This window comes from Glandiceps talaboti, chromosome 2, assembly GCF_964340395.1.
Source record: "Glandiceps talaboti chromosome 2, keGlaTala1.1, whole genome shotgun sequence".
Classification (NCBI taxonomy): Eukaryota; Metazoa; Hemichordata; class Enteropneusta; family Spengelidae; genus Glandiceps; species Glandiceps talaboti.
This window is the reverse complement of record NC_135550.1, coordinates 18,224,605-18,236,691: the sequence shown is the minus strand read 5'-3', so window position 1 is coordinate 18,236,691 and position 12,087 is coordinate 18,224,605. Positions and strand designations below refer to the sequence as shown.

Sequence of the window (12,087 nt, the reverse complement as noted above, 5' to 3'; positions counted from 1 at the left end):
TTGGGAAACGTCTTTAAAAAAGCAATGCTGGGACAATGATTCAATGTAGTCTTTTCATATTCAGATGTATACTTGGTAGCCTAGATCCATTGCATTGGCAGATTTTGACTAACACCCTCCTCCTCAGGTGCTTAGACTTTTGCTAACGGTTTGTTATTCAAACCTAAAATCAACTTTCAACCCACCATAAAATTTATCCCTTTTGTGATTGGCTCATCCTGTCTACTGATGCCGCTTCATTAATATTCAGATCATGTGATTACATGTATGTCACTGACACAGTGTGCCCTCTAATGATAGCCAAATTTTGTTGTTGTGGGTCAGTGTTATAAAAACTTGGATTTCTTGTGACTCTGCCACATAGTAAGAGATAGGGGAACACCATATTTTTAGTGCGTCACGGGTAATTGTGTACGTCAGTGGTGCATCAAATTGGCTAAGAGGGCATACTGCACTGACATCATCTGACACAGCAGGTAGATAACCCAGTATGCAATGGTGCCAGTTGTCTGGCTAAAACTTTATGACTATTAATGTAAAATATTGAAAGCATACAGTTGTAAATCAAAGCATCTGTGGAAGAGACATTAGATGACATCCACCAGTCTGAAAGATCAAGGCTGCAATGTAGGTACCATGGTAATTTTTGCCTACAATTTGTAGATGAGAGATATTTATACTATGAACGAGCCAGGTTCAAAAAAAAAGGAATATATACTCTGATCGTTTTACATTACAACAACATGTGTCTATGTCACAACGATTGTCTACGTTACTGGTTCTGCTGTGTTCGAATATGAGTCAAAAGGCTTAAAATTGCCATTACATTCCACAATTTTTTTGTACATTACTGGCAATGGGGAAATTATATTATTCCCCAATATTTTTCGTCATACAGCCGGAAAATACTCGTGACCTACGGGTTGTCATTATGAGTCTAGCGAGTCGTAGTGACAAGGGCCCCTTAGGTCTCTGGTATTTCCCTTGATGGCCGAACGAAGAAAAATATCAGGGTATAACATCCAATTGTTTTCTCCATGGTACCTGACAGGATGGCATCACAATTGAGTCAGAAAATACATGTATGGTCAGATTTGTACTCCGGTAATATTAATGTGCTAGAGAACGTCACCACTATTTGACTGTTATGCTTATCACTTGTTCTTGTCTGTATCTAGAAGTTGTTACTTGTGTGAGATGTACTGTTTTCACTTGCTTGACATCATGCATCAGTTGAATCAGAACAAAGTCCTGTAATACTGCATCTGCATGCAAAACCTAATTGCAATGCAAAAATGGTTAGAAGCATCTGGAAAATCTACAATAGATATTGACATGGCAATGATTTTGTACAGTGCCTGACCCATTACTTGTATGTCCTATAATGTTGTTAATAATGTCTCTAGAATTACTTATGTTACATCAAGTTTATAAACAAGCCATTACTTTGCAAGCCATAAAACTGATTTCATGAGAGCACTAACAGATTGCCCCTGAGTGTCAGTTTCACAGTTTTGGAAATATATCTAATTGTATCTAATTGTACACTGTGTTTCTACATTTATCCATCTGGTTTGATATAGAGAGGAGAAATGTGCAGTTTGAACTTGGTGCATATATATGTATGTGCTAGCCTGTTATGTATACTTGCTTGATCCGTGACTCTGCTATGTGTGTTCATTGTGGATAGTGAATGACAGAGTATAGTGTAGTCACAGATCCACTGAGTAGACAGGCTACATGTAGGTACCTGCTGTCTACTGTTCTGTAAAGACTCATTTCACTTGTGCCAGCGTTTTACATGTGACAGCCCTTTTCATTTTGATGATAAATTCTTGTCCTTATAACCTCATCTTAAATTATATATTGAACAGTGATATTAAGTCTGTTTTCCTTCATGAAAAATCCATGAGTTAGATGTTGTGTATGCAGCATACCCTACTTACTGATCCATCATAAAGGTCCTCTTTTATTGCAGCCACTTTTGAGAAGTTGTAGTTATATACAGTACAACAAAATTATGGACCCTGGGATCTTGAGTTTAGGCTCATGTAAAGACTCACAGCATTGACCAATGCGTTGTTGGTTGTCATCAAATAAATAAGCCAACGTGGGGGTGGGAGGATTGCTACTTCCACAATAACAAACTCCCCTAGTGTCTCTGAAAAACTGAAGAAAGCATAATTGAAATCCCTTGATAATTCAATATTTTTATAACCCTTTCAAATAGTCATCTGATTTAGTAATTACCATCAACTAAAATTTCACCAATTTCAATGATCAAGCATTGTCATGTTGCTTTACTTCATAATAGTTAGTAGATTTGTCACATTTATTCCTTTCTTTTAATAATTGTCATATTAATATGTTTTGAAAAAGTCTTAAAATAAAGAAGCCATATTGATGAGAAATTGGTATTTAGAATTTCCAATCGATAAAACAATAGTACTAGTCACTACTACTATGTGTTTTTTCATATAAAATAATGTGGAAACAACACAGTCCACGTTTGTCTTTATAACACAATAAAATTGCATAACTTTTTAAAAGTAAACAAATGTATGAAAAGTTTAGGATTGTATACATCCAGAAATTGATTTTTAAGCAAATTTGGGAAAACACATTAATCAGATGTAAACACAGGGAATATGTGTATATGGGGACCAAAGCAGAGATACATGTGCAGACTGGACACGATATAGTAATTACTTGTATTTATGCAGTAAACTGCTTTAATGTAAGCCTTGTGTTGACTACAAAAATCAGACCAAAGTCAATTCTCTTGTTCCCTCATGCAGTTTAACTGGTCCTGAATCAATTTAGCAGACATGTTCAAATGAAACAATTCATTTACAACATAGCACTTCATTGCTGTATGCAAATGAGACTTGTTATTTCCCAGAATTGTACTTCAGAGTTTTATTGTATGCAAACGAACGTATTTATATGCAAGATTAGTTGAATTGTTACCTTCTATGAATATTAGTCACTAATCAAACCCTGGCTTGTATAACATGAGTGATATGACATCCTTTGCATGTTTTAATTCATTGAGCTCATATTTATTGTGGTGGTTTCCAGACTGCATGAAGTGACCTAATGAAATATCATGTAATATTTTATATTTTATCACCTAGATATATACAAACATGATGTGCAGTAAATATCTATGTATTATTTATGTTGATATCTATTTAATACATGACACACAAATATGATATATTTTCTCAAAAATTATGAGTTCTTGACCTGGTTGGAAAGCTGTATTTTCATTGACACCGTATAGCATAGAAATTATAGACAGAGTACTATGTATTACTACAATTAGTAGGGACTGGTGAAAAAGCTGTATTTTTATCATGACAGATTTGAGTGCTATGTAATGTAGTGTGGTACATGTAGATACTGGTGGAGAAGCTGTATTTTTTATCCCTCTTCAGGTCAAGTACTGTCCATGTAAATGATAATGGCTGTGGTAGGATTTCAAATAACAGATTTGAATAGAACAGAGTGCCATGCAGTTGGTAATACTGTATTCTCATTCCATGATGATACCTATTGGAATTCCTTCTATAATAAATTGAACTGGTGCGATTTAGTAATAAGTGATATTTAATTACAGAATGCATGTGGAATGTTTCACTTGCATTAATGTGTTTAGTATGGCATTGTTCAGGCTAGCCTCGATACTTGTTATGGTCACTATATCACAGACTACCGTACATTGCCTGTGATAGACTTGTTATGGCCACTATATCACAGACTTTGTCTTCGAGAACAAGCTGAAGACTGTCAAATCACAAAATTTGGTGGTATATACCAAAAAAATCTAGGTTTACATTGCTACACTTGTATTACCATATATGTATTAGGGGAAAACTAATACATATGTGTGGTTGTGTAACATACTATGAAGTCATTTCTCACTATTATATTCAGGTTTTCTTGAACACATTAATAATGATTATACATATGATTAAAAATACAATGCTATGTATAGTGTATTGATTTCAGATTCTTATAAATAAAGAGTATCAACTTCATGTGTGAAACTAACAGACATACCAAAAGGCAAACTAAAACATGAGGATTTGAACTTTGACCCCCACCAGCTGACGTAGACAGTACATTGATATAGCCAACAATGTTTGATACCCTAAATGGTTTTCTGATATGAAAGTATCACATGACCAAATACAGCTGTTAGTTGTACATTGTACCCAGTGAATATTTAGACACATAATTACAATTATTCCTATATGTCTTTCTTGTCCCATAGGATTTATTTAGTAGTAGTGATTTGGTAGATCGAATCACTACTATAATCATCCACAATGCACTCCAAGGTCTTTCTGTCTGGGGATGCAATTTGCAGGTTTGAAAACAAGATAAAATTGATAGGAAATGGTGTACAGACTTGAAACGCCCCACACATCACAGTCATGCAAACACATGAAGTGAACCAAAATAGACTGATAATGAAAGACTTGGCGTGAAGACTATCAATTTGACAGTCAATCTTGTCTGAAATATTTCTATAAAAAAAAACCCCAAAAAACTAACCTATGATTTTACTATTGTTTGCAGAAGACATATATGTAAAGTAATGAACTTGAGTGACCATTACTTGTAAATAAATATACAATGACAGATTTAGGTTTTTTGTGTATTGTCAGAATGAAATTTTAGAAAGGTGATCAAACTGCAATTGAGAGAATGTAATGCCAAAAAAAAGGTTATTTTACATTCGTGTTTGATATATGAATGATATTTATTGCTGCTTGCAGTTATTATATAAAACAATTTATTGTGATCAAATTTGACGAATGCTATGCATTTCCATTTCTACTCATGTATTAGTAGTACATTCATTTTAAGTCTATGACAAATGACTAAATTTGACAAAACATACATATTGAACTGTTAATTAGAATGCTGAAGAACAAATCTACGTACATACTCAGACCACTATATATATAGTGGTCTGAGTTACATAAGGAAGTTGGTTACTGTTAGAATATATAGTCATTGGTGTAAGTCTAATGTTTTCAGTTTGACTCAACAGTTTAACCTGCATAGCATATATATTGTATTACTGTCTGGGTACATGAACCCCCAGGACATGAACTGTGTGTTAATACTTTGTACAATCAGACACTGGTCATTTGGTTTTGTGATACTGTGTATATTATCTATTTGCTTCCCATCACTTTTGGTAGCTGTTAGGTTTCTATCACTGTTGATATCTGTTTAGTTTCTATCACTTTTTGGTAGCTGTTTGGTTTCTATCACTTTTTGGTAGCTGTTCGGTTTGTATCACTTTCAGTAAATTAGCGAGAGTTTGTTTCTGATGTTCAACAGGTTTACAATGTAATAAAAAGATATATACAAATGTATGTAGTCATACAATAGTGGTGTGGTCATTACCCGAGGTCATTACCTTCATTCAGCCTGGTCTGTAGTCTGTAAAAGGTACTATGTAGTCATTGGATTCCATGAAGACTATGAGATGAGTACTAGTAGAGGTAATGGATGGATTGAAAAAAAAAAAGGTCTGCGTTTGATTAGTGTTGACATACCACTAGGTGAAAGAGATAATGTTCTGCTGTACTTTAATCGATAAAACGTGACATGCAAGGTTCACCTTCACTGTGTATTCAATAATAATGGACGTAGCAGCTATATCATATATCTTGTGTGACATTCTAGGGCATAGAAACTCTGACAACAAATATGCACTTCTTTCCTTTGAAGTTTTCTCCAGCCTTGACAAATGTTACTAATGTGTAATCATATGGGGTTATTGATCATAGCTGATGTTGTAGACAAGCTCCCATCACACTTTGCTCAATGTCAGCCATAAAAGAGACTTAAGCTGTTCTCAATGTCAGTCATAAAACAGGAATTGAGGGTACAAGTACTGGTGTGTGCTAGTGTAGGTTGTGATGGAGGCAAGGAGATGGATCACAAACTTCATGGTATGTTTGTTGCACTTTCTTTGCCTTTTGAACTTTCAGCTGTACTTTCGAATTTAATTTACTGATATTTGATACACTTAAAACGTGTACTACAAGGAGGCCTGTCTGTAAAATTATATTCTACATCCATATTCTAATATTTGTCCTTGATTTATCATATATACGTACATGTATGATGCTTATGAATATTTGAAATGATTGCAAGCTTACAAAAAATTATTGCATAAGTGTTTCTTAATCCACCCGTCATTAGCTGTGGTAAGAAATGCAATGTCAAGAAAAATTAATGGCATAAGAAAACATAAACATGTTTTCTTTTTATTATGGCACTTGTGCCGTACAACAACATTGGTTATAAACAGAACTCTGCATTTTTTGACATTTTGCAAATTCACAAATTGTTCTAGGTTGTTCTCTGTTTTGTTATTGCTGTCTTTCTAAATGTAGAATGTCCTGTACGCTATAGAGATGGTAGCTACAGTTTTTATTAGTCAATGTTTATGTATAAAGGTATGCAATGTTGAGTTGTCCACTGCATTTCAGTTTCAGACTGTGGAAATAATGTTGACCTGCTGGCTGACTACATAGCTGTGAAACAATTTGAATTGCTTGCTGACTGCATCTTATGTAGCTGCAAAAACACCCACTCTGCAGTCAGTATACGTACGTGTACATGTATATATAATGTATCTGTGCGTGTGAAAACAATTGATGTATACTGCAGGGATTATATTTCAGAAAAGTTATTTATAAGTTGTGTCAATTTGTCATAATTTTATGATGGAAGTAATACTTGTACAGAAATGGGCTATTATTACCACACTGGACAGGGTCTGGTTGTATTTCAAATATGGCTATGGAAACTCAAACCAAGTGACATCTGTGCAGATCATTGTCTGGCACTATAGGTTTGGTTGTGTGGTAGAATAGATACATTTGTACTTCACTCCTGTTATATATGAGCCTGAAACACCCATAACAGCAATCTAGTGCCTCTTTTCGATATCAAAATAAAAATTAGGTAATCATGTGAGATATAAATGTACAAAAGATATCAAGAAAAAAAAATAGCTGGTCAAAGAACTTGCACAAATCTTGTGCATTAAATGAAAAGTGATAGCGGAGAACGCAAAGTTGAGTTTTATCTATCCGCCAGTCTCCAAAGTTAATCCAGCTTATAAAATATCAGACCTTCATGACATGTAAGTGGTCAGCTGTAAATATCCGTCATGCGGTCATGTCGTTACTTTGAAAGTGAACACTTAGGTTACGTTAGTTCCATCCCCAAAATGAACAATCCTCATCTGATTTAGGGAGTTGTAATCGTGCTTGCATGATAGCTGTGTCCGTCACGTACCACCAGTTGATACATTTCATGGATATATGACAATACTAGTCAGCTGTTGTCTTTGTAAACAAGGACGTAGTATAGGTTACGTCATATCTCTAAAAACTTGTCTTGGTTTGTTGATGGTATGTGAGACACTCATTATGAGTATCCTTCATTGCCACTCATTTCAATGACGTTGGAACTGAAACTGTCAAATCAGAGGTGGCATCTCGTGAGTAATTACGGAAAAGGTCATATCCCAGCTGATTGTTGGCGGAAGTGAGTCAGCTTGGAAAGGAATATAACAGAGCAGATGCGATAGCGAAGACCAGAATGTGTTTTGGTGTCTGACAACATTCAGTCATTTCACTTTACATTTCATCAGGACTTCTTGCTGAGTTCCAACTGCATTTTATAAGTCATTAAGACTGTCTAAACACATTGTGGTTTCCATGGTAAATTATTTGAAGTGATGCTGCAAATCCTGTGACATTTTAAAGAAAACCTTGTGACTCTTCGTGTGTGTATATTAATATTGACCAGGACTACAGTTGAAAGGTTTCACCTAATACATACTATTGTTACAGGCAGTATGTAACAGTAGAAGATTTCCAATTATAACAACTCTGATGTGAGTATTTGTGTAAATGCATGCATGACTTAGCTTCCAGGGGGATAGATAGATAGAGCCATGGCTTTCTAGGGATACCAGCTGGTTGGATACACAGTTCTTTGTGAGTAAGAGTATCGCTAGTAATATGTAATACTGGAGCTGGTAATGTAACATAGGACACAACTGGGATTTGTTGTTCTGAGCTGCTGTCTTGTGTTGGCTAGCTGCTGTAATTTTACCAATGACGAAAGATGAAAAGAGTCAGCCGGTATCTGCAGAATATTTGAACCTTCTCAGTCAGTCATCTCAATGGCATGATGGGTATCATTACACTATTATAGAAACAATGCGCCATACTGATTCCGAGGCGCACTGCATCATAGTTGTCATCATGTCCAAACTCCTCTTGTTTTCTGTATGTTGACGCAGTATTGTCACAAATGATGGACAGCTGTTTATATTTGCTATAAAAGATATACGTCATTAAAGTTCAATAGCTACAAGTGTAAAAAAGTATGTTTGACAGGCGCTATAAATGTTAATGTACAATAATGAGGTATTTATCTCTATTTGCTGCTTATAGGATGAGCATGAGCTCTCCATGGTTGCAACAACAGCGGCAGCAGAAGACGCAACAAGAAGACGTAATTGTGCTGGATAGAGTAGGCCTGACTAGTAGGTAGTAGACATGTCTGAAGGAGATCTCTTGCAAGCTGGTGCATTGGTCAAAGACAGATGGAAAGTTGTGAGTATACAGCCAAGTAGTTTCATGCCTGATAAGGTTTCATCGTTCTAGTAGATAAACAGATGCTGTCTGCCCTTGAGAGTACTCTGTTTGTCAAAGTCTAGCTATAATGTAAGTCAACCATCATTGATATTTCAAAGTTTAGTTATGCTTGATATACATGTAAGTCAGCCTGTATCAGTTAACCTAAATTCCTGATGATTTTCTAAATTTTATTTCAAACCTGTTAGTTCTGATTGTTGCATCTACATTTTGTATATGATTTGTCAACAACCAAGTTGACACCGAGCCAAAATTGAAGTAGTAGGAGCTACATGTAGTATGTACGATAAATGTAATAGGAGCCACATGTACGATAGATATATATATGGACCATATATTATATATAAGATAAAAAACCAACCTTCTGTTTCTTGAATACTATCAGAGACAATAACACTTTCCTAGACATATCAACAAAAAGTAGGAAAAAGAAGTCACATGGATTTGTGGTCTGACAAATTCTCCATTGTTCATTAAAACACAACAAATTTTGAAATTAGTGCAATTTTTTTTTTCAAGGCAATAAATAGGTGTCAGACAGCAAATCAATTCAAAACATGGTCATATCTAAACAACCCGGATTGTAGTAAATGAGTCCCAAAATGAGTGTAATTTTCAACTACTTATCCAAGGAATACTAAAGTCTGTAAACAATAACTATACACTGTCCTTCAACTGTTAGTTGCTTGACTAATGAGATGTAACTGTTATTAATACACAGGTGGGCAAGATAGGTGGTGGAGGCTTTGGTAAGTATTTATTTGATTCTTTGTTGTTTATGTATGATTCAAAACTTTTTGTTGTCATTTGTTAACAATATCTTTATTTATCCCTAAAATAGTGTTACCGTAGGTACTGACAAACCAGAAATTCAAAAATTACAAATTTTTAAATGCCACTGAGTTAGAAGTGGAACCCATACATGTTTGTTGCAAGAGATGATGATTTAAATGTAGCATATTACCACATTATTACAGTAGGGACATTTTGGTATGGTATGCCATACACTTGCTGGTATAACTGTGCATAGATTGTGCTGTTTGTCTGGTAGTACACAATACCCTGCTGGTACATGTATACTATCATCGATGCATACACTGTGTGTCTGGTGGTACACCATACACGGTATACTCATTACTGGTGGTATACTGTGCATACACCGTGCCTTTTGTCTGGTGGTACACCATATACCTGCTGGTGGTATACTATGCATACACTGTACCGTTTGTCTGGTGGTACACCATACATCTGCTGGTACCACAGGTGGTATACTATGCATACACTGCTGTTTGTCTGGTGGTACACCATATATCTGCTGATGGTATACTATGCATACACTGTGTTGTTTGTCTTGTGGTACACCATACATCTGCTGGTACCACAGGTGGTATACTATGCATACACTGCTGTTTGTCTGGTGGTACACCATACATCTGCTGGTACTAAAGGTGGTATACTAGTGCCACAGGTGATATACTATGCATACACTCTGCTGTTTGTCTGGTGGTATACCATATGCACCAGGTTATTGGTTCAGTGTTATACTGTTATATAATGATGGTGTACTACTACACTATTGTGTTGCTTGTTTGGTGGTAGGCTTTATGGGTAGTACAACTGCCGACACTGAAGCACTGATGAATGGAACCTGTTACAAGCAGGGAAGTAAACAACTGAATTGGATTAATAACACTTGCCACAGCATGTTGGAAGTACAGTGACTTATATTACATTCCATCATTTGATAAGAACAGCTGTATGGCCTCTTTACATAATACAATGTAGTTCACATTCACAAACAAATTTGAAATCCTAACATTTTATGTACACATAAAGAGGCCACAAAACTGTTCTTAGTAAACCATGGTATATAATACAAGTCTCTGCTGTTCCAACCTGCTGTGCCAAGTGTTATTAATCGAATTCAGTGGTTTACTTTCCCTGTTTCTACAGTACAGATTCTGTTTGTCAATGCCTCAGTGTCAGTAGTTGTACATGGCTGTATATAATAAATCCTGTTTTGTTTGCTGGATATAAACTGTTGATGATGTTCACTCATCTGATGTCATTTGATGGTATCATGTGTCGTACACTTTCTGTTTTGCTTCTGGTTACATACCATGTGCATGTAGTTTTACGTCTGACATTGCCTATTAATATCCACACTGTACTTTGTCAAAGAAGTGAGTTTATGTCATGATGTTATGTTTATCTCATTTCTGAACAGTAACTTGTGATGCCAATTATTGGACAATTTTTTGATGCCATAAAATAGAGCATACATGTTTTATACCTGTATTAACTTCAATTTGTTGGGTGTTATTTGTGTGTAGGTGTGTCTATGTATGTGCAACCCTAGTGGAACGAGAGTATGTTGTGTATTCTTAGTCTATTGTTTTTATCTCTGACATATTTCATCATCTGTGTTCAGAATGTCATTTATGGATTCCTGTACTACTACTACTACTACTACTACTACTACTACCACCACCACCACCACCACCACCACCACCACCACCACCACTACTACCACTACTACCAACACCACTACTACTCTACTACTACTACTACTACTACTACTACTACTACTACTACTACTACCACTACTACCACCACTACTACTACCACTACTACCACCACTACTACTACTACTACCACCACTACCACCACCACCACCACTACTACTACTACTACCACTACTACCACCACCACTACTACTACTACTACCACCACCACCACCACCACCACCACTACCACCACCACTACTACTACTACTACTACTACTACTACTACTACTACTACTACTACTACTACTACTACTACTACTACCACTACTACTACTACTACTACTACTACTACTACTACTACTATTACTACTACTACTACTACTACTACTACTACTACTGTTTTCTGTCTGACCTGTTTTGTTATCCCTATTTCAGGTGAAATCTATGAAACTCTGGATTTACTAACTGGAGAACATGTGGCTGTTAAATGTGAATCAGCCGTACAACCCAAACAGGTGCTTAAAATGGAGGTGGCTGTCCTCAAGAAATTGCAAGGTAAAAGTCAGCGTAGAGATGTAATTCTTATGGAATTTGTTAGTTCTCATGTCTATATGTATATATGACAGTTTGATATTATTCCCCATATATTTTTCTGCATTCAGCCGAGGAAAATATGAGTGAATCACATTGCAACTGATTACAACAATGGATTTTAGTCAAAGATGAGTATTTACAAAACCTGTATGAACAAATATTTTCCACCTGAATGAAGAAAAGTATTGGAGAATAATATATCTATACAAGTATAAACATAATCTAAGAAAGAAAATGGGGAAATAATAACAATGCTGAATGTTTTGACAGATTTTACG

At 35.6% G+C, this 12,087-nt stretch overlaps 1 protein-coding gene across 3 annotated transcripts in view; it reads left to right on the top strand.

The window, feature by feature from the left end:
* LOC144453857 (uncharacterized) overlaps positions 1-12,087 on the top strand; it is a 47,297-nt gene that overhangs the window by 6,173 nt on the left and 29,037 nt on the right. For 2 of the 3 annotated variants that reach the window (XM_078145229.1, XM_078145231.1), the window contains exons 1-4: positions 7,656-7,939; positions 8,505-8,666; positions 9,430-9,457; positions 11,651-11,770. In XM_078145229.1, the coding sequence (XP_078001355.1) occupies positions 8,610-8,666; positions 9,430-9,457; positions 11,651-11,770 (205 nt within the window). In that variant the 5' untranslated portion in view covers positions 7,656-7,939; positions 8,505-8,609. Of the gene's footprint in view, positions 1-7,655; positions 7,940-8,504; positions 8,667-9,429; positions 9,458-11,650; positions 11,771-12,087 lie in introns of those variants that run through there. The other variant, XM_078145230.1, reaches the window with a different exon arrangement.